Below are 23395 nucleotides of genomic sequence, written 5' to 3'. Positions count from 1 at the left end.
GGGTGACTGATTGGCCTACATGTAAAGGTGTGACCACTTTTGGCAGAAAAGAGACCCTTTTGCGAAGCACCAGTTTGTCTGGCTATAGAGAGAAGTAAGGCAGCTTAGATGACAAGGCCTGCAAGTCACTTGACAGACAGATGTAATTGCCACAAGAAAGGCTATTTTCAATGTGAGAAGCCTGAGAGGACAATGGAGGAGAGGCTCGAAAGGAGAACACATCAAAAAGATTAGAACCAAATTAAAGTCCCACTGGGGCATAAACATCATATGGGGAAGGAGGAACAAGATGAGTAAGACCTTTGAGGGATCTATGTACATTAGGGGTCTATAAACAAAGAGGGTTGATTAGGCAACCGCAAAAAAAAGACAGAATTGGCAGATAAATAGCCTTTATGAGTGCCCAAAGTACAGCCCTGCTGGGCAAGGAAAAGAATGAAAAGTGAAGTCTCAGAAAGAGGGGCAGAAAGGGGATCAACAGACTTTTCTGTGCACCATGCCACAAATGTTGTCCAATGGAAGCCATATACTGTTTTGGTGGAGGGACGTCTGGCTGGCAAGATGACGTTACAAAGTTGTCAACTGCCACTGCTCAATCTCTACACAAGAAGGCAGAGTGGATAGGTGTGGGTGAAGAACCCTCCCCTCTGCTGTGACAGAATATCCTCCCAGAGGGGCAGTCTGATCGGAGGATCGATGGCCATGCTCAGTGGCACGGGATGCCCGACTATCCATGTCCAGCCTGGAGCCACAAGGATGATTTGGGCCCTATCATTCCTGATCTTCTTGAGAACTCTGAGCAGGAGTAGTATGGATGGAAAGGTGTACAGGATTTCCACTTGAGACAAAAAGCGTCCCATGTAGACTGTAGTGTTCTAGGGGTAACAAGGTCACAAGCAAGACCAGTGAAACAATTTAACCGGCTCTGGGGCATCCCGGTACCATGGTGCTAGTCCAGTCGGGTGTCTTGTGCACCACAGAGTTGGCAAAAAGGAGGCCCACTTTGAAAGAGGCTGCAAGAGGGGACTTGGGGACAAGCCAGGACCTCCAACGAGGGCTTGGTCAGTGGGGGTCCTGGGAGCAAGGGAACACCATCAGACGTCTTGGACCCGGGCACAGTGGGTCTTTGTTATCGGTGCTCCTGTGTCAAGTCATCCACTGTTCTTTGGTGGACCTGCAAGAAGTGGGACACAGCAAGGCAGTTGGACTACTCTGGACAATGTCATCTGCGAGCTGGCGTCTCTCGACGGCTGGACTTCGAATGAGACATTGGAATCCAGCCTCGACTTCAACAAGCTTTGCTACTGCAAGAGGTACAAGACCTCAGGTATTGGTGCAGGACAGCTCCAGATGGCCCTGAAGTCTTCTCACTTGGTGTCGAGGCGGGAGTGGTATATTGGAGCATGGTGACCTCCTCCTGGCAGCTGCTGTGTTGGTGGTTTCGGTGGTCAGCAGAAAGGTGTCCCCGACATTTCAGTTGGTGCCTACAGGAAATAGGGAAATGGCTCCTCCATTTCATGGGAGATGCTGAAGAGGAAGTGCTGGGGAACCTCAGAGACTTTAGGAGTCCCCCACAGCTGCAGGACAAGTCAGGATGTTGCGACTGCCAGAACAGAATCAGGTAGGCAGGCAGGCTTTCACACCACCTAAATACTCAATTTAGGGGTGTTTAGGGCTACCCTTTGGGTGACTATACCCCCTGTATAACCATTCCCTGTGGGAAGTGGGCATAAGCCTGTCCCAGAATTCCTAGTTTGACTAAAATCAAGATTGTGGAACCCTTCCTCAAATGTCCACTTTGGGTAGCCCAACATAGGGGTGTGGCTAGCCCAAAGGTGGAACACACCTACTGCATAACTAATTTTTCTGCCTGACCTGGTGCCAAATGGGGCTCAGGACAGGGGACGGCAACTCCCAGGTCTGGGGAAGCCAGGGTTATATACCAAAGACGGCAGGGTTTTTGAAGTCCCTCTTCTTGGTCTGAGGAGCCACTAGCCATCCTGCTGGAGTACGTGATAACACCCTCCTCCGAAGCAGACATGGTTTGAGGCCTCAGAATGTGGCTCTCACCTCCAGGGGATCAGAGCCATGCCTATGGTGGCAGGCTGGTCAGCACCAGTCAGCCAGCACACAAAGGGACTAGTAGATTTCAGTGGGCACCTCTAAGGTGCCCTCTGGGAGCACGTCAAAATAAATCCAAGGCTGGCATCAGCCTGGTTTTATTAAGATGAGGTGTTTGATACCAAACACCATAAGTTTAAGTAAAGCCAATATGTAGCTGGGGAACTCGTAATGAAGAGTGTCCAGCACATATCTTACGATGGCTTCCAGGTTGACTTGCAATATCCAGTAATGGAACTAGACATCATAGGTGCATATCTGCTCATGGAGATATGTCTTCACATCAAATATAATGCACCCCGCCTTAGGGCTCTAAGGCCTGCTATAAGGTCGACTTCCATATATTTAGATACAGTGAATGGGACATGGCACACAAGGAGTGTGCTGTGTCATATTTCGCCTGGCTTGCACCAGGAAATGCAGTCTACAATGGCAGCTGTGTGCAACTTGTTTTAGGGGGGTTCTCAGAGTGGCACAGAGCATGCTGCAGACCTTAGGGACCTCTCCAGTACCCAGGCCCTAGGTATCAGATGTACCATTTACTACGGACTTAGAGGTACAGGAGTGTATGCAAATGGTACACATTTTATCTTGTTTTAGGGAAAGAGCACTGACACTAAGGGCCTTTTTGGTTCACCTCAGTCGAAAAACCACGGTACCAGTGAGAAAAACCTGGGAGTGACCATGCACAATAGGGGCACTTTCCTACACAACACTCCCCCCAAAAGAAAAGGGAATGAGACTAACCTTTCCCAAGAGTCTACAATGTCTAAGTGGAAAAAACAGGAAAGACCATCTGCATTGGAATGGTCGGTCCCTGGTCTGTGCTCCACTGTAAAGTACATACCCTGTAGGGAGATGGACCACCTCAAAGGTTTAGGATTTTTCCTCTTCATTTGCATCAGCAATCTGAGAGGCCTGTTGTTGGTTTGAACAAAGAAGTGAGAGCCAAACAAGTATGGTCTCAACTTCTTTAGGGACCAGAACAAAGCAAAGGCTTCCCTCTCAATGCACTCCAACGCTGTTTCCTAGGGAGTAACCTCCTGGTAATAAAAGTAACCCTGTGAGGGCTTCTGGGAGTGCCAAGGTCCACCAGATAGGCGACCTCCACTCTTCTCTCAAGGATAGGATAGGGTCCACTCCACTTGTTTTGGAGAGCCCACCCATACCTTCTGTGGGGGTGCGTAGAAGGTAGGCAAAGTAATAAACTGGCCTACATGAAATGGTGTAACCACCTTAGGAAGGAAGGAAGGAAGCCCTTTTGTGTAACACCACTTTGTCGGGGTGTACGGACAAGTATGGAGGCTTTGAAGAAAGGGCCTGAAGCTCACTCACCCTGCGAGCAGAGGTGATGGCGATGAGAAAGACAGTTTTGAATATGAGGAGCCGTAAGGGACAATTATGCATAGGCTCAAAGGGGGAACACATCAAGTAAGTAAGCACCAGATTAAGATCCCACTGAGGCATGATGAAGGAAGTGGGAGGAAATAAGTGGGTGAGCCCCTTTAAGAACCTACTTACAAGAGGAGATTTAAAGAGTGAGGGCTGATCAGGAAGCCTAAGAAAGGCAGAAATGGCAGACAGATACCCCTTAAGGGTGCCCAATGCAGAGCTCTGCTGGGCTAAGGAAAGAATGAAGAGAAGAACCTCTGAAAGAGGGGCAGATTGAGGGTCAACAGATTTGTTGATGCACCATGCCAAAAATTTATTCCAACGACAGGCGTATACAGTTTTAGCCGATGGACGCCTGGCTGCCAAGATAACATTGCAGACTTCGGGTGGAAGGGCAAATGCCGTCAACTGTTGCCGCTCAATCTCCACGCATGAAGGCGGAGGTTGGACAGGTTCGGGTTGAGGATCGTCCCCTGCTCCTGCGACAGAAGATCTGCCCGAAGAGGCAGTCTGAGTGGAGGATCGATGGACATGATCAATAGCTCTGGATACCACACTCTTCGAGCCCAGTACAGAGCCGGCAAGATAACTTGGGCCCGGTCGCTCTTGATTTTCTTGAGAACTCTGGGCAGAAGAGGGATAGGCGGGAAGGCGTAAAGGAGGCCGGAGTTCCACTCGAGACGAAAAGCGTCTCCGAGAGAGTGCCGCCTTGGAAACTCAAACGCACAAAATAGCTGACATTGCGCGTTCTCTGCGGACGCAAACAGATCTAACCAAGGCTCTCCCCACTTAAGAAAGAGACCTTGCGCCACCTCCGGATGGAGACGCCAGTCATGATCGACAGTGTGTCAGCAGCTGAGTTTGTCTGCTCTGGCATTGAGAGAGCCCGCCAGATGTTGAACCATCAGGGTAATGTTCCGATGTTCCAGCCATGTCCAGAGGCATAGGGCCTCCTGACAAATGGTCCAGGACCCTACTCTGCCTTGTTTGTTCGAGTACCACATGGCAGTGGTGTTGTCCGTGAACACCTGCACCACTTTCCCTTTGAGAGAGGGAAGGAATGCTTTCAACGCAAGTCTGATCGCTCAGAGCTCCAGCAAATTTATGTGGAGTCCAGACTCCGTCGGAGACCAGAGACCTCCGCCTCTCCCATGTGGCCGCCCCAACCCAGAAGCGATGCATCTGTCACTATAGAGAGATCTGGGTGGGGAAGGGAGAGGGATCTGCCAGTGCCCCAATTGGGATGCGAAAGCCACCAGTGCAGGTCTTTCACAGTCCCCGCCGAGATCTGGACCATGAAGGTGAGATCCCCCTGATACCGCGCCCACTGGAACTTCAAGTCACACTGCAGAGCCCGCATATGCCACCTGGCATGTGTTACTAGCAGGATGCAGTAGGCCAAGAGGCCCAGCAGCCTCAGAGTCTGTCTCACTGAAACCCAAGACCAAGGCTGAAAGATCGGAATCATAGCCTGAATGTCTTGGATTCGCTTTTGGGGAGGATAAGCCCGAAACCACACTGTGTCCAGAACTGCTCCGATGAAAGGGAGCGTCTGAGAGGGAGTCAGGTGTGACTTTGGCACGTTGAAAGTGAACCCCAGCTGGTGCAGGAGGTTCGCCATAGTCTGGAGGTGGGAGACCACTGTCTGGGGCGAAGGCGCCTTCAACAGCCAGTCTAGGTAGGGGAAGACTGAGACCCATAACCTGAGCAGATGAGCCGCAACCACCGCCATCACTATCGTGAACACCTGAGGGGAGCTGGTAAGGCCGAAAGGGAGCATGGTAAATTGAAAGTGCTCGTGACCTACCACGAATTGTAGGTAACGTCTGTGGGCAGGCAGGATAGGGATGTGGAAATAAGCGTCCAGCAAGTCCAACGCTACCACCCAGTGTCCTGGGTCTAAGGCAGACAGAACCTGAGCCAGGGTGAGCATTTTGAAATTCTCCTTCTTGAGGAAGTAGTTCAGGTCCCAAAGATCGAGGATAGGGTGCAAGCCTTTGTCCTTCTTTGGTATCAAAAAGTAGTGGGAATAAAAACCACGACCTACTGCTGGCACAGGGACCCCTTCTATAGTTCCCTTGGCCAAGAGAGCCGCGACGTCCTGGTGGAGAAGCACCAAATGATCCTACAAAAGGCGATAGAAGGATGGTAGCATGTGTGGTGGTGCAGATTCGAAAGGGAGGGAGTAGCCCTTCCAAATTATTTGCAAAACCCACCTGTCCGTGGTTATATGTTCCCCGTGGGGCAGGTGATGGTGGATTCTGCCACCTACTGGGTGGGAGTGAGGGGACAGACGAGGAAGGTTTAGAGGCTGCTGCGGGGGCAGAGGTGGACTGGACAGACCTCTGGTTCCCTGTCCCACAACCACGTAGGATTCCGCGTCCCTGGCCACGCATAGGCTGTCCAGCATGCATGGCCCGGTGGCTGGGTTTAGGACACGAAAGGGCGCCCCTTCTGTGGACATGCAAGGGACGAAAAGCAGACTGTTGGGGGGGGGAGGCGGGTTGGTGGTGCTGGCGACAGAAAGGCCAAGGGACCGAGCCGTAGCCCTGGACTCCTTGAACCTCTCCAATGCCGAGTTAGCTTTGTCTCCGAAGAGACGGGTGCCATCAAAGGGCATGTCCATGAGTGACTGTTGGACATCCTCCGAGAAGCCAGAAGTACGTAACCAGGCATGGCGCCGTAAGGCCACTGTCGTAGCAACCGATCTGCCCAGAGAGTCGGTTGTATCCAGCCCAAAACGGATTGTGAACTCCGCTGCGTCTCTCCTGTAGGAAGTTGGCTTTGTATGTACTATTTCAAAGTAAGAAATAGCATGCACAGAGTCCAAGGGTTCCCCTTAGAGGTAAGATAGTGGCAAAAAGAGATAATTCTAATGCTCTATTTTGTGGTAGTGTGGTCGAGCAGTAGGCTTATCAGAGGGTAGTGTTAAGCATTTGTTGTACACACACAGGCAATAAATGAGGAACACACACTCAAAGACAATTCCAGGCCAATAGGTTTTTGTATAGAAAAATATATTTTCTTAGTTTATTTTAAGAACCACAGGTTCAAGATTTACTTCAAATGAAAGGTACTTCACTTAGGTAACTTAGGAACTTTGAATCAGCAAAATAGCATGTACTGTTTTCACAAAAATGGCAATAAGCTATTTTAAAACTAGACAGTGCAATTTTCAACAGTTCCTGGGGGAGGTAAGTGTTTGTTAGTTTTGCAGGTAAGTAAACCACCTACAGGGTTCAAAGTTGGGTCCAAGTTAGCCCACCGTTGGGGGTTCAGGGCAACCCAAAAGTTACCACACCAGCAGCTCAGGGCCGGTCAGGTGCAGAGGTTAAAGTGGTGCCCAAAACGCATAGGCTTCAATGGGGAAGAGGGTGCCCCGGTTCCAGTCTGCCAGCAGGTAGGTACCCGCGTCTTCGGAGGGCAGACCGGGGGGGTTTTGTAGGGCACCGGTGGGGACACAAGTCAGAACAAAAAGTACACCCTCAGCGGCACGGGGCGGCCGGGTGCAGAGTGCAGACAGGCGTAGGGTTTGCAATAGAGTTCAATGGGAGACCCAGGGGTCTCTTCAGCGAATCAGGCAGGCAGGGGGGGGCTCCTCCTGGTAGCCACCACCTGGGCAAGGGAGAGGGCCACCTGGGGGTTGCTTCTGCACTGGAGGTCGGATCCCTCAGGTCCTGGGGGCTGCGGGTGCAGTGTCTTTACCAGGCGTCGGGTTCTTAGAAGCAGACAGTTCGGTCAAGGGGAGCCTCTGGATTCCCTCTGCAGGCGTCGCTGGGGGGGCTCAGGGGGGCTCAACTCTGGCTACTCACAGGGTCGTAGTCGCCGGGGAGTCCTCCCTGTAGTGTTGTTTATCCGCAGGTCGAGCCGGGGGCGTCGGGTGCAGAGTGCAAAGTCTCACGCTTCTGGCGGGAAACGTGTTGTCTTTAAAAGTTGCTTCTTTGTTGCAAAGATGTTTCTTCTTTGGAGCAGAGCCGCTGTCCTCGGGAGTTCTTGGTCCTTTTAGTTGCAGGGTAGTCCTCTGAGGCTCCAGAGGTCGCTGGACCCTGTGGAACGCGTCGCTGTTGCAGTTTTTCTTGAAGTGGGGAGACAGGCCGGTAGGGCTGGGGCCAAAGCAGTTGGTGTCTCCGTCTTCTCTGCAGGGGTTCCAGGTCAACAGTCCTTCTTCGCCTTCAGGTTGCAGGAATCTCTCTTGCTAGGTTCTGGGAGCCCCTAAATACTCAATTTAGGGGTGTGTTTAGGTCTGGGGGGTTAGTAGCCAATGGCTACTAGCCCTGAGGGTGGCTACACCCTCTTTGTGCCTCCTCCCTATTGGGGGAATCCTCCATGGAGGATTTCTAAAAGTCAGAGTCACCTCAGCTTAGGACACCTTAGGGGTTGTCCTGACTGGCCAGTGACTCCTCCTTGTTTTTCTCATTATCTCCTCCGGCCTTGCCTCCATAAGTGGGGCCGTGGCCGGAGGGGGCGGGCATCTCCACTAGCTGGAGTGCCCTGGGGCGCTGTAACAAAGGGGGTGAGCCTTTGAGGCTCACCGCCAGGTGTTACAGTTCCTGCAGGGGGAGGTGAGAAGCACCTCCACCCAGTACAGGCTTTGTTACTAGCCACAGAGTGACAAAGGCACTCTCCCCATGTGGACAGCAACCTGTCTGGTGTGTGGCAGGCTGGTAAAACTAGTCAGCCCACACTGGAAGTCGCCCTCTGGGGTGTATTTCACAATAAAATGTACACTGGCATCAGTGTGCATTTATTGTGCTGAGAAGTTTGATACCAAACTTCCCAGTTTTCAGTGTAGCCATTATGGTGCTGTGGAGTTCGTGTATGACAGACTCCCAGACCATATACTCTTATGGCTACCCTGCACTTACAATGTCTAAGGTTTTGCTTAGACACTGTAGGTGCATAGTGCTCATGCACCTATGCCCTCACCAATGGTATAGTGCACCCTGCCTTAGGGCTGTAAGGCCTGCTAGAGGGGTGACTTATATATGCCATAGGTAGTGTGAGGTTGGCATGGCACCCTGAGGGGAGTGCCATGTCGACTTTGTCATTTTCTCCCCACCAGCACACACAAGCTGGCAAGCAGTGTGTCTGTGCTGAGTGAGGGGTCCCCAGGGTGGCATAAGACAAGCTGCAGCCCTTAGAGACCTTCCCTGGCATCAGGGCCCTTGGTACCAGGGGTACCAGTTACAAGGGACTTACCTGGATGCCAGGGTGTGCCAATTGTGGAAACAAAGGTACAGGTTAGGGACAGAACACTGGTGCTGGGACCTGGTTAGCAGGCCTCAGCACACTTTCAAATCATAACTTGGCATCAGCAAAGGCAAAAAGTCAGGGGGTAACCATGCCAAGGAGGCATTTCCTTACATCTACCATCTTTGACTGCTTTGGAGACGATAGCACGGGCCTCCTCCGGTATCTGTGGCAGGACTTGCGCAACCGTATCCCCACAGGGAGTGGGATTAACACCAATGGTATAGTGCACCCTGCCTTAGGGCTGTAAGGCCTGCTAGAGGGGTGACTTATATATGCCATAGGTAGTGTGAGGTTGGCATGGCACCCTGAGGGGAGTGCCATGTCGACTTAGTCATTTTCTCCCCACCAGCACACACAAGCTGGCAAGCAGTGTGTCTGTGCTGAGTGAGGGGTCCCCAGGGTGGCATAAGACAAGCTGCAGCCCTTAGAGACCTTCCCTGGCATCAGGGCCCTTGGTACCAGGGGTACCAGTTACAAGGGACTTACCTGGATGCCAGGGTGTGCCAATTGTGGAAACAAAGGTACAGAACACTGGTGCTGGGACCTGGTTAGCAGGCCTCAGCACACTTTCAAATCATAACTTGGCATCAGCAAAGGCAAAAAGTCAGGGGGTAACCATGCCAAGGAGGCATTTCCTTACATCTACCATCTTTGACTGCTTTGGAGACGATAGCACGGGCCTCCTCCGGTATCTGTGGCAGGACTTGCGCAACCGTATCCCACAGGGAGTGGGATTAACGGCCCAAAAGGCATGCAGTGTTCATACCAGCGCGAGGCTGGAGGAAGAAAATAACTTCTTACCAAATTGTTCCAGCCTTTTGGATTCCCTATCCCGCGGAACGGAAGGGAATGCGGCAGATGACGAGGATGCCTGTATTACAAGGCTCTCAGGCGTGGGGTGTTGGGACCGGAATTTAAAGTCATTCGGAGCAGGACGATGTCGGCGAGCGATTATCCTGTTAACAGGAGCCCCTGTGTTGGGTCTGAACCAAGTACCCAGAAGGGCATCAGTGAGGACTTCAATGAAGGGGAGGAGAGGCTCTGAGGTGGACGCCCCAGGTTGAAGCACCTCCGTCAAGAGATTTGTCCTGAATGCTAACGTGGGCAGCTCTAGACCAAGGACCTCAGCAGTCCTATTGACCACCACAGATTTAGAGGCTCTGTCCGCCGTGGCCACGATAGGAGGAGAAAGTGTACGAAGCTGGCACTGTATATACGATCACAAAGTGAGAGATAGTGTGCACAGACTCCAAGGGTTTCCCTTAGAGGTTGATAGTGGCTATAATAGATAATACTAATGCTCTAGCGAGCAGTAGGCTTTATCAAAGGGTAGTGTTAAGCATTTGTTGTACACACACAGGCAGTAAATGACAACATACACTCCAGCCCAATAGGATTTTATATGGAAAAATCTTGTTTTCTTAATTTATTTTAGAACCACAAGATTCAGAATTCAAGTAAGTATATAAATTGTAACGTACTTGGCATAGGTAAATATAGAACTTTGAATGAAATCAGTAATGTACACAGTTTGGCATAAAATGGCAAGAAGCTATTTTAAAAGTGGACACTAGTGCAAAATTCAACAGTTCCTGGGGGAGGTAAGTACAAGTTAGTTTAGCAGGTAAGTAAAGCACTTACAAGTTCAGTCTCCGGGGCATAGGCAGCCCACCGTTGGGGGTTCAAGTCAACCCCAAACACCAAGCACCAGCAACACAGGGCCAGTCAGGTGCAGAAGTAAAAGAGGGGCCCAAATAACAAAGTCGCCTATAGAGACTAGGGGTGCTCAGGTTCCAGTCTGCTAGCAGGTAAGTACCTGCGTCCTTGGGGAGCAGACCAGGGCGGTTTTGTAGAGCACTGGGGGGACCCAAACAGGCACAAGTACACCCTCAGCGGCACAGGGGCGGCCGGATGAAGTGTGCAAAGAAGGTGTCAGGTTTTGCACTGAAATCAATGGAGGGACCCGGGGGTCACTCTGGCGATGCAGGCAGGGCACAGGAGGCTTCGCAGGCCAGCCACCGACTGAGAAAGGTAGAGAGTCGCCTGCTGGTCACGCCTCCACCAATAGTTGGTTCCTCTCCGGCCTGGAGCCTGCGGTTACAGTGCTTCTTCAAGGCGTCTGGTTCTTTGTTACCGGGCTGTCGCAGTCAGGGGGATCCTCTGGATTCTCTCTGCAGGCGTCGCCGTGGGGGTGCAGAGAGGTCGTCTCAGTGTGGACACGCCGTGAGAGTCGCCTGGGGGTCCTCACTGCAGTGTTGGTTTCTATGGACATGGGCTGGGGGCATTGGGTGCAGAGTGTTGGGGACTCACGCTTTAAGAGTGAGGTGGGAGTCCCTTTAAAGATAGTTTCTTCTTTGTTGTTTTGGACAGAGCCACTGTCCACAGGAATTTCTTGGTCCTTTGAGCTGCAGGGCAGTCCTCTGAGTCGGCAGAGGTCGCTAGGCCCACTGGGTGCGTCGCTGTTGCAGGTTCTTTGAATCTGGAGGCAGGCTGGTAGGGCTGAGGCCAAAGCAGTTGTCGTCTCATTCTTCTCTGCAGGTCAGCAGTCCTTCTTGTTTAGGTTGCCAGGAATCTGATTTTCTGGGTTCAGGGTCACCCCTAAATACTAAATTTAGGGGGGTGTTCACGAATGGATGGCAGCAGCCAATGGCTACTGTCCCTGAGGGTGGCTACACCCTCCTTGTGCCTCCTCCCTTTGGGGAGGACGGCACATACCTATTCCTATTGGGCTAAATCCTCCAAAACAAGATGGAGGATTTCCCAAGGAGGGGGAAACTTCAGCTCTGGTCACCTTAGGGGTGGACCTGGCTGAGGGGGTGACTCCTCCTTGTTTTTCGCATTATATCACTGAACTCGCTGCAAAAAGTGGGGGCTGTGTCCGGAGGGTGGGCATCTCCACTAGCTGGAGTGCCCTGAGGGCAATGTAACACCAGGCCTGAGCCTTTGCGGCTCACTGCTAGTTGTTACAGTTCCTGCAGGGGGGAGTTGTGAAGCACCTCCACCCAGTGCAAGCTTTGTTTCTGGCCCCAGAGAGCACAAAGGCTCTAGCTCCAGGGGGTCAGAAACTTGTGTCTCAGTGGCAGGCTGACATAGACCAGTCAGTCCTGCACTGAAGGATTGGGTAAAATACAGGGGGCATCTCTAAGATGCCCTTTGAGTGCATTTTTTAATAAATCCAACACTGGCATCAGTGTGGGTTTATTATTCTGAGAAGTTTGATACCAAATTTCCCAGGGTTCAGTGTAGCCATTATGGAACTGTGGAGTTCGTTTTGACAAACTCACAGATCATATACTTAATATGGGCACACTTTACTTACCATGTTTAATAATGGACTTAGACACTGTGGGGGCATATTGCTCATGCAGCTATGCCCTCACCTGTGGTATAGTGCACCCTGCCTTAGGGCTTTAAGGCCTGCTAGAGGGGTGACTTACCTATGCCACAGGCAGTTTTTTGTGTGCATGGCAACCTGAGGGGGATGCCATGTCAACTTTGCTTTTTTCTCCCCACCAACACACACAATCTGCAATGGCAGTGTACATGTGTTAGGTGAGGGGTCCCTTAGGGTGGCACAACACATCCTGCAGCCCTTAGGGACCTTCCCTGGTCACAGGGCCGTTGGTACCACTTGTACCTTTTACAAGGGACTTATCTGTGTGCCAGGGGTGTGCCAATTGTGGAAACAGTGGTGCATTTCTAGTGAAGGTACACTGGTGTTGGGGCATGGTTAGCAGGGTCCCAGCACACTCTCAGTCAAGTCAGCATGAATATAAGGCACAATGTTGGGGGGCGGGGGGGGAGGTGTAACTGCAACAAGAAGCCATTTTCCTACAATAGGCCTAACCAAAAACAAGGCAGCCATCTTAAAAGATATAATTAAATAAATTTGCTAAAACAGAGCAAGCTAAGTAGGGTAAAAGTCAGTAGGTTACGTGGGCACGGGTCTGCAAGCCAAAGGCTAAGCTAACTCCTGTTTCCCATTAAAACAAACTAGGGTTCTTTACAACCTAAGACCCCAATCTGCCCTGCATGTTACTGCAGGGCAGTGGTGCTGTCTATAGGAACCTTCACCAACTTCCCCTTAATGGAAGGCAGGGAGGCCTCCAACACCAGGCAAATCTCCTGCAACTCCAACAGATCGATATAGAGCCAGGGTTCTGCAGAACACCAGAGTCCCCTTATAACTGCATTTCGTACTCAGCACTGACTTATCTACCACCTCTGGGTGGAGAAGGGAGAGAGGCCCGCTGTCAGTCCAACTGCATTAGAGCGACCACGACTACAGATCAGGTGCAGTCTCCTCCAAAATATGAATGGCATCCAATAGGTTTCCTTGGTGCTGGGGCCACTGGAACTTCAGATGCCACTACACAGACCGCATACGACAGCTTGCATAGTCGGCAAGGAGGATGCAGACAGGTAAAAGTCCAGCTGTCAAGATAGGGGGATACACTTGGCTTTCAAAGTTATGCGGTGATCAGTGTCATCACTATCACTAACAATCACGGAGAAATGCTGATGCTGAAGGGACCAAAGCAAACTGAAAATACTCCATGCTTACCTCAAACTGCCATAAACACCTGTAGGACTGCAGGGTGGGTTTATGAAACTATACATCCGGCAGGTCCAAAGGCACTATTCAGTAGCTCAGGCCCAGAGCAGACAAATCTGGTCCAGCATGAGCATTCAAAGGACGAAGATTTAAGATGGGTCAATGGCCTTGATCCTTCTTAACCACGAGTAAATAGTGGGAGTAGGAATCCTCTCCTATTGCAGAGACCAAAAACCTCTCGGATGCTTCTCTGGATAGTTATATGTGGCACCTCTTACAAGAAAATGGAAAAGTGTTCCTTGGAGATTCACTCTTATGTAGGTGGAAGATTTGGGGGAGCAGAAATAAATGGTGGGGCACAGCTAGGCAGATTGCCCATCTGTAGGACGTGATGGTTTGCCTCACTGGAGAAAGTACTAGATCATGCCTCCCAAAGGGTGGCTTGTGACCCACTAATGACAAGATAAATCAGTTTAGTGGTTGGTGCCGCAGGGAATAAGGACTGGGAGGACTGGTGTCGTTGATAGCCAGCACACTGCCTGCCACAGCCATGTCCCCAACCTTGAAAGCACTGGAGGAACTGCTACAGAGGATGGTAAACCAACGATATCCATATGCCTATAATTTCCTAAACCCACGAGAAAACTGTTTGGAATGGGTCAAAAGACCCTGAGAAAGTGCTGTGACCCTACTTTCTTTGAAATGTTCCAAGGAAGAAGCACGTTTTGCCTAACACCCATTAATCATCAAATCCATGCAAGAGGTCCAGAAGCCTCCAATGAGCCCTGTAGTGTACCAAACCAGTGCGGACTGACCTACTAAAACAATATGTAGTATTAGAGTCAGCATAATTCACGGATTTAGCTGCACCTTCGCCACCCCTTAATGTTTTGAGCCAGTGGGTCCCTAGGGTCTCCCAGGACCGCCAACAAGATCTCGCTGGCTATGTCCCAGAGTGCGTATATGTATCTGTTCATACAAATTACCCAGACTGACCTCAATTCTATGCTAGCTGAAGTGAACATTAGTTTTCTGAAGGCCTCAATTCTCTTAGACTAAATATCTGGGGGAATTGTGGAAAAAAGGTTGGGGGCTCACCATGCTGTGTTTAGCCTGAACAACCAGACTCTCAGGAATAGATGTTTAGTAAAGAAATCAGGGTCACCAATAGTCAGTCTGTGATATCTGGCCACCTGCCTAATCAACAGGTACAAGAACCCAACCTTTGATAAGGAGCCGAATAAGGTGTCAGTGAGCATCTCACTGAATGGCAACAAGGGATCACAAGTGGATGCCCCAAGTTGTTCCATAAAGACATCTGTCTTTCCTCAAATGAGGGTAGTTGTAGGCCCAAGACCTCAGCTACATGAGAAATTACCACGGCAAAGAACAAGTTACTCACCTTTGCTAATGCATTTTCTGGTAGAGACTCTAACAGCAGATTTCTCACCTTGTTAATATCCCAAGGCACCAGACTGGACCTAGACATTTTATTGGTAATTCCCTCATCCTTTGGTAAGTGGCATTATGCAGTTCCGTGACGGATCCATCCCACCCCGGATAAGAAGACTGTGCCCTTATATGCGTGCCCCCAGGCCATTTCTTTTTGTAACTCTGTATCTGCACAAATGGACACAGAGCCTTAAGAATTTGAGATGTGACAGCGTGCAGGTATTTCAAAATAACCTTACTAATGATCACAAAGAGTCCATTCCACAGAATGGGGGTGGGGGGAGGGGAATCTACCAGAAAAGTCATTACTAAAGTTAAGTAGCTTGTTCTTCTGAAAGGGACTTCTAACTGCAGATTACTCATTTTGTGAAAAGATACCAAACAGTCTCTGCCCGGGTGGTGGGTTTGTGAAATGTCTCAGACCAGAAATAATGCAGGATAGATGGTGGAAAATTTCCATTCTGCAGACTTGGCTATCCAGGCAGTAATGCATGTTGATCATATGGAGGGACGCCCACACAGCTGCCTGGAAGATGTCCAAGACTGCACACAAGTACAGTGCTGGCTACCCAGAGCTCTGATGGAAAGGCCTGTAAACCTTCAGGGGGTCGCTTCCTTTGGATGGCCCACAGCAGACCATGATCACAGTACAATACATAGAAAAATGTTCTCTTCTGCACCGCTTTTCCTCTCTCAGTTCCAGAGAATGAAAAGTTGGTCATCCTGCCAGTATTTCTCCTGAATGATCAAAGAAGAAGCTAGGGGCTCTCTTTGGGTCAAGCAAGTGGCTCATTTTTCATCCAGGCATTAAAAGGTGGCAAGGTGATGGACTGTCCTATACTAAAGAGGGTGACTTCCTTGGGCAGGAATGCTGCTTTTCTTTGGACAACCAATTTGTCTGGGTAGGACGAAAAGATACGGAGATCTGACAGAAAATTAATTTAATTCACTCACTTGGCTGATGTTATGGTGATAAGGAAAACTGTCTTGATGGTTAACAGATGAAAAGGGCAACTGTGCATGGGGGGCTCCAAGGCGTTCACATGAGATAGATGAGAACCACATTAAGGTTCCATTATTGTGCCACTGCAGCATCAGAAACCGTGCTGGCAGGAACGTGTGGATCAACCTTTTCAAAAAGTGCATCACAACAGATGGTCTGAAGAGAGAAGGCTGATCCGGTAGATGCAGAAAGGCCAAAAGAGTCGATAAATAAGCTTTAACTATTGTCACAGCAAGGCCCTTTTAGGCAAATGAAAGACAAAACAAAAGAGCATGCTTTCAAGTGTTGAACGTGATTGGAGGAACACAAACCAACAATCCTTTCTCAGTGCCCATCATATACAGTTTTGGTAAATGGGCGTGTGGATGCTAGATTAACACCAACAGCTTTAAGAGAAGATTGAAAGCCATTAATCGTCATCACTCAATCTCCAAGCATGGAGGTGTAGGTCGTGCAAGCTCAGGTACTGCAACCGGCCTTGCTGCTGCAACAGGAGGCTCCCCCAAAGAGGCAGCAGGATCGCAGGATACAACCTCAAAGCCTGAAGTTTAGGTACATACACTCCTCTCCCTGTTCAGGGCCACTAGGATGACTTGGGCCGAGTCTCATCTGATATTTTTCAGTAATCTGGGAAGCAGGGAGAGGGGTGGAAAGGCACACAGAAGTCACACACCCCAGTGCAGGCCATCTCCTAAAGTGGACTGCCTTGTGACCTCCAACACGCAAAAGCTTTGACACTGCGTGCTCTCTGGGGTGACAAATAGAGCCAGGGATCTCCCCATTGAAGGAAGACACCTCCAAGTGTAACTGCCATTTGTGATAAACTAGGCAAAAGAGGCTGAGGTGGTCTGCCCGGGCCTTCAAAAATGAGGAACATGGAAACAGGAGTCCTCCTGGTCCAATGCTACTATTCGGTCTCCCGGATTCGAGCAGATAGAACCTGGGCCAGCATGAGCATCCTGAATCTGTCCTTCCACAGGAAGAAACTGAAGTCAAACATCTGAAATAGGCCTTTTTCAACATTAGGAAATAACAGGCCAAAGGTGGGATTTTGGCTTATTAATGGTTACCAATAGAGAATACAGGAATGATGATCAAGTTATTTACCTTTAGTGGCAACCTTTCTGATCGAGATTCTATCTGGGAGCAGGTGTGACAGAGATTTCTAACAACAGGTTTCTCTAATTTTGAGTATTCACCAGGTATCAGACTGGATCTGGAAACTTTTCAGCAGTACCTCTGCAAGTTGGAAGGTGTCACAGTGCGGCTCTACACTGACACCACACTGTTTCATTCCAGAAATGACTTGCGGGGCTTATATAGTCCTACATACCCGTGCTGTGCATCAGAAGCACAGAGGAACTTCTAAAGGTTGATGGACCAGTTGGCATATACTAAGGACCTACAGGGGCCTTTCTAGTCAGAAAACCAGTTTGCAGAAACAGGGAGAGGTTGGAAGGATTGGTAAGTAATCTGCAGATACATAGTCTCTACCAGGTAAGGCATTACAGAAGGTAAGTAACTTCTTCATCTGAAAGAGACTTCTAGCCACAGATTTCTTATCTTAGAATCAATACCAAAGCAATATCTCCCCTCAAAGTTGGGTCTATGAACTAGCTTAGATCAAAAAGTACTGGAGGACCGAATGGGCAGAAAGCCTGTCACGACATACCCCGACTGTCACAGCAGTAGTAAATGTTTGCAGAGGTGCCCAATCAGCAGCCTGACAGATGTCCAGGATGGGGACTCCGCGAACTAACATACTGGTCACATCCTTGGCTCTGGTGGAATGAGCCCGCAAGCTCTCATGGGGTTGTTTCCTGGCCGTGCGCAGCAGATCTTAATGTACAGCACAGTCCATCTGGAGCTGCTCTGTTTCTGCACTGCTCTCCTTTTTTCACCCCAGCAAACCTGAAAAAACAGTTATCATCTACCCAGTGTTCTCTGGCGCGAAAGATGCAGAATTACAACACTCTTTATGGGTCCAAGTGAAGGAGTCTCTCCTCTTCCTTAGAAGGGTGAGGCAGAGTGAAGAAGAGTGGCAGTGTAATGCTTTGGCCAATGTGGAAAGGTGTCACCACCGCTGGCAAAAAAGAGGAATGGGTGAGGAGAACCAGTATATCTGGGAAGAAGCTGGTGTGCGGAGGGTACACCGTGCCTGTAGCTCGCTAACTCAGCTAGCCCAACTAATGGCCACCAAGAAGACTGTTATATTGTTAAGAGATGTAGAGGGCAGTTATGCATGGGCTTGAAGGGTGAACACAAAAAAAGGCCAAAACCAATTTTATGTCCCTTTGTAGCATCAAATCGAGTCACAACAGGTGACTTGAACAAGGAGGGTTGATTCGGCAACTCTAGGAAAGCCAAAATGACCAAAAGATACCCTTTAACTGAGTCCAAAGCTATTCTTTGCTGGGCTAATAATAAAACAAACAATACCTCAGACAAAGGTGCAGAAAGAGGGTCAACATACTTTTCACTGCACCAAGCCACAACTGAGGTGTGTCCACATATTGTTGATAAACACCTGGCTGCTAGTATAAATTCACTGACTTCAGAGGGGAGATCAAAAACTGAACTGCTGCAGCTTAATCTTCACACATGAAGGTAGAGCATGTGCATGTTCAACTGAAGAACCCTGCCCTGTCACCGAGACAGGAGATCCTCTCAAAGAGGCAGCCTAACCAAAAAACTGATGCTTATACTCAGGAGTTTGGAATATTGTACTCTCAATGCCCAATGGATGACTTGGGTTCGGTCTGTCGTTATGATATTGAGAACTTGAGGCCAGAGTAGTATCATTGGGAAGGCATACAGGGGTCTAAGCCCCACTCAAGACAAAATGCATGTCCAAGCAAGAGCCACCTTGGAAACTCTAAAGTGTAGCGATGCTGACATTGCGTATTCTCAGTGGATAGATCTAACCAAGGTTCGACCAGCTGCAGAAGAGACCTTGCACCATCTACAGGTGGAGATGTCATTCATGCTCTGTCGGAGACTAGAGTCCTTTGTTTTCCACCCATCACAGAAGGAAAGCATCTCTCACCACTGTTAGGTCTGGGCGAGGAAGGGAGAGGGGCCTGTTGTTAACCCAACTGCAGCTTATTCGCCACTACTGCAGGTTTTTTGCAGTTTCCTTCGATATCTGGACCAGGTTGGAGAGATTCCCCTGATGCTGTGCCCACTGTGATTTAAGGTCCCACTGCAAACCCTGCATATGCACTAGCTTTACTAGTAGGATGCCGGAGTTCTTGAGACAGATCAGCCTTAGAGTCACTTTCACCGAAATACGGGATAGAGGTTGAAACATCATATTTATATCCTGAATATCCTTTGAGGTAGGTGCGGAACTGCACTGTGTCCAGAATTGCTCTGCTAAAATGGAGCATCTGAAAGGGAGTTGGGTGTGAATTCTTCACGTTTATAGTGAACCTCAGCAAATGCAGAAGTCTGGAAGTGGGCAACAACTGTCTGGGGCAACCCGCTTTTAACAGTTGTCAAGGAAGGGGAAGACTGGAACCCCTGACCACCACAGATGGGCTGCAACCCCACCATCACTTTTGAGAAACACTTGAGGGGTGCTGGTAAGGCCAAAAGGAGCACAACAAACTAAAAGTACCATAGGCTCATAATAAACAGTACGTAATGCCTGGGAGTCAGCAGGATGACTATATGGAAATATGTGTCCTGCAAGTCCAGGGCTACCATCCATTCCTTAGGGTCCAGGCAGGCAGGATCTGCGCCAACGTGAGCATTCTGAATGTCTCCTTTTTCAGGATGCAGTTCAGAGGGCCTAAGTCTAGTATATAGCTGAGCCCTCCATCCTCCTTCAGCACCTGAAAATAGCAGGACTAGCAACCATGACCTTCTAGTCAGCACCCTCTTGATATCTCCTGTGGTCAGAAGAGCCTGTACTTCCTGAAGCAACAGAAGAAGTGGTCTTCCATCAGATGATTTGATGCTAGTGGCATGGGTGGCGGGGTTCCCATGAACAGAAGGGTGTAACCTCACTGAACAATTTGGAGCACCCAGTATCTGAGGTTAGACTGCCATCATGACAGGTGGAGTGCTGGATCCTGCTAACTGTCCATAATGGTGATAAGACATTTAAAGAGTTTGGAGGTTGTGGCTGCCTGGGTAGCAGTGAGGGACGTGTTGGCGGACTGGGCAGATCTGTGGCTTTGTGTCGCACAAGGCTTTTCAGAGCCATGTCTGCGTCTACGAAAGGCATGGGGAGCCTGCTGGTCATGGTGGCTGAGGAGAAATGGATGGGGCTGGCAGCACCTACCATAGCCATGAAAGGGGAGGGCAGAATGGGGCTGGCCTGGAGTCGTGGACAGTCCCAACAACCCAAGCGGTGGCCCTGCAATCCTAAAAGAGCTTGAGCATCTAATCTGCCTTTCCGCAAAACAAGTGAGTGTCATTTTAGGGCAGGTTCATGAGGGATGCCTGAACAGCCCCCGAAAAGCTAGTTAACCTCAGCCAGACATAGTGAAGAAGTGCCACCGACAAAGCAATTGCTCTACCTAGCGAGTCAGTTGTGTCCAATCTGCAGCATGCTGTGAAATTTGTTGCCTACCTGCCATCAGCAATAGGCTTGGACAAGATGTCTCTGGCCTCCAGCAAAACCAGGGACAGCACTTGCGCAACAAAGTATTTTCTAAACTCTGTGGGAATACTGGCCCAAGAGGCATGTGGTGTTCACTGACTACAGTGCAAGGCTGGTGGACGAGGAAATCCTCTCGCAGAAAGTGTCCAGCCTCTTGGATTCCCTAGCCAGTGGTGCGGTAGGGAACGCGCCAGGGTTAATCTTAGATGTGGAGGCTTGGATGACTAGGGTTGGTGGAGTGCTGGATAAGGAGAGCTGGATCCCCAGGAGTGGGACGGTGGCAGCAGGCATTTACCCAGTGCACAGGAGTGCCTCTGCAGGGCTTGACCCAGGCCCTGAGCTGGACATCAGTGAGGGCTATCTTAAAGGTGAGAAGAGTGTTCCGTAGGGGCTACCTCGGGTTGACACACAACTGACAAAACATTAGTCTTGACTGCCACCGAGGGCATGATAACGTTCATTACACCCTCCTCACCACAATGGCAAATTAAGCTCCTTTCTCTGTAGCCACACCAGAAGGAGAGATGAGGCTAGTGTCTGTACAGGTGTCCATACCACTGGCATCAGCCATTTCCTCATACCAGCTATCCTGGACCAAAGTATCTTCCAGGGGGTTGGGATAAACATAGGAAGCCCCAGATCCACCCCAATCGTATTCCCCACAGGCCTTGTTGGTAAAAGGAGGTGCTCTCTCTGCACTGGAGGGTCTTGGCTCAGTCAGCGCCAGAGTCAGCATAGGATAATGTCAGGCCTGCTCCTTACAGGAGTCAGATATAATGATGGGGTAGTCAGAATGGAACAGCACGCTCGAGTGGACTCAAGGAAAGGTCGAGGAATGGATTAAAAAAGGGCCCAAATGGTACCAAGGGGTGAATCCGCCAGCAGGAATCCAGTTGGGGCAGCTACCAAACGCAAGGAGCCTGACAGCACTCTAGAAGGGTTGGCCTGCCAAACTATGAGGTGCATAGCCTCAAAAAAATCTTTCAGCTAGGAAAGGGTTGCTCTGGTTCTAAAAAAAAAAAAAAAATATGGGAGGTGCCGAGTGGACCAAGATTAGGGCTCCAAGGCGGACGTGTTGGTGCAGGGCCTAGATTTGTAGTGTTGTTCCAGCACCTCGATGTTGACTTGAACTAGCTCAGTTCAGTTGAAGAATGCTTCGACTCATTGGATTTCTTTTTCTTGTAGGACTTAATCGGTGAGGATTGTGAAGGCAACGACAACCAGTGGGAAGGACTCCAAGAGCCGTTCCTGGATCTTCCTCCTGACCAGGACCTGAAGTGGTGCAGAGCTGTCCTGTATCAGGTGAACAGGAGCTTCAGGACACACTCCTGGAGTGCTTTGGGGTTCATTGATTGGCAGGCCTTGGAGTCCTGGTCCAGCTCCAGGCACCAGAAGCAAACCAGATGGGGCCTGTCACAGACGCAGAGCCAATCGATGTCATGTACCGACACGCAGAGGTACTTCTCAAGATTTCCTAGATCCAGTCCGACTGTGTAGATTTCTTTTTTTGTAGGACTTACCTGGTGAGGATTGTGAAGGCAACAACAACCAGTGGGAACGACTCCGGGATCTTCTTCCTGACTGGGCCCATGAATCGGTGCAGAGTAGTCCGGCATCAGGTGATCAGGAGCTTCAGGACAAGCTCCTGGAGCAGTTTGGGGTTCATTGATTGACAGACTAGGCAGGCCTTGGAGTCGTGGTCCAGCTCAAGACACCAGAAGCGAACCAGATTGGGGTCTGTCAGGGCATCTGCCTGTGACCGGATCCACAGGGTTTAAACCCCACAGGTATTTTGGGGGACATCTCTAATGCACACTGGTAACTTGGGTCAAAATTAATTTTGACTAAAAGTCCAAAAAGGTAGTCCACAAAAAGAACTGAACTAACTCTTCTGGATCTGTGAGATTGCACAGAAAGCAAAGTACTGATGTCAGTGCGCAGTGGCAGAGCCTTTATAGGCACTGTGCATGTCACTTTTAGCACTGCCGATGCGGAGCCAATCGATGTCACCTACTGGCGCGCAGAGGTACTGCTCAAGATTTTCTAGATCCAGTCTGACGGGTGGGGAATATTCTAAGGTAAGGAAACTGCAGGCAGAGTTCTCTGTCAGATACATTTAATTTACGGTGATGCATTTTATAAACTACAAAATTAAATATATGTGATAAATGCTGAAACTGAAATTTCAGATTTAAATCAACCATTTGTCTTCATAATGACTCTCAAAACCTACTTATCAGTACAATACAAAACTAAAAATATTTTTTGTTCTATGTACTACAACAATGATTAAAGAAAATAGGCTTGGTCATCTTGTCATTAAATTAAATGCTTTTCCTAATTTTAAGTTATATTGATTAAAGAACTATGTTGAACATTTAAAAGTAATTTTCTCCAGAGTATACCACGATCATGACACTTTCAAGCTGACAAGGAATATAAAAAAAAATAACCCTTCTGGCAGTTTATGTCAGACATGTCTTGAACTTCTATCCCTTACCTTGGTTTGCTTGCCGCAAGCTGGTAGTAGCCAAATAAACGATCTCCGCAGTTCTCTGAATATCTGGTACCAACAATGTCAGCCCCTCAGGTTCAGGGTCAGAGGAATCTGGTTTTGCTCCAGCTTTAGCCTTATCTTTCTTGGATCTACATATTTTATTAGAAGGGAGGGAGCAAGAAGGAAATGCAAAACATCAACGCTTTGTGTAAATTTAATAAGCAATGAAATAGCTTGCATGGTCTTCCTGAAAAGTCATATATACTAAAAAGATAGACAGGAGTGCAGCAGAATGACAGAAACGTTTCAGGAAAAGGGTTTTAATATAAGAGGACACATTAACCAATAATAGGGTGGAATGGGACGGGAAGTAAGCAATTTCAAAGTGGAACAATGATGAAAAAAAAACTCACCACCAAACTTTCCCTGCCCAGCCACTGAGGTCATTATTGAATAGGTGGATAAAGAGAGCAAAAGGGATTCCCAAGTTAGTCCAGGATGACTGCTAAGCAG

The 23395-nt window shown here is 49.3% G+C and overlaps 1 protein-coding gene across 4 annotated transcripts in view; it reads right to left on the bottom strand.

The window, feature by feature from the left end:
• The window catches only part of BIRC6 (baculoviral IAP repeat containing 6), a 1722273-nt gene that overhangs the window by 133572 nt on the left and 1565306 nt on the right, over positions 1-23395 (bottom strand). For all 4 annotated transcript variants that reach the window (XM_069234691.1, XM_069234693.1, XM_069234692.1 and 1 more), the window contains one exon: positions 22886-23031. In XM_069234691.1, the coding sequence (XP_069090792.1) occupies positions 22886-23031 (146 nt within the window). The remainder of the gene's footprint in view (positions 1-22885; positions 23032-23395) is intronic.

Source organism: Pleurodeles waltl, chromosome 5, assembly GCF_031143425.1.
Source record: "Pleurodeles waltl isolate 20211129_DDA chromosome 5, aPleWal1.hap1.20221129, whole genome shotgun sequence".
NCBI lineage: Eukaryota > Metazoa > Chordata > Amphibia > Caudata > Salamandridae > Pleurodeles > Pleurodeles waltl.
The sequence above is the reverse complement of the archived record's forward strand: the minus strand, read 5'-3'. Positions and strand labels throughout refer to the sequence as shown.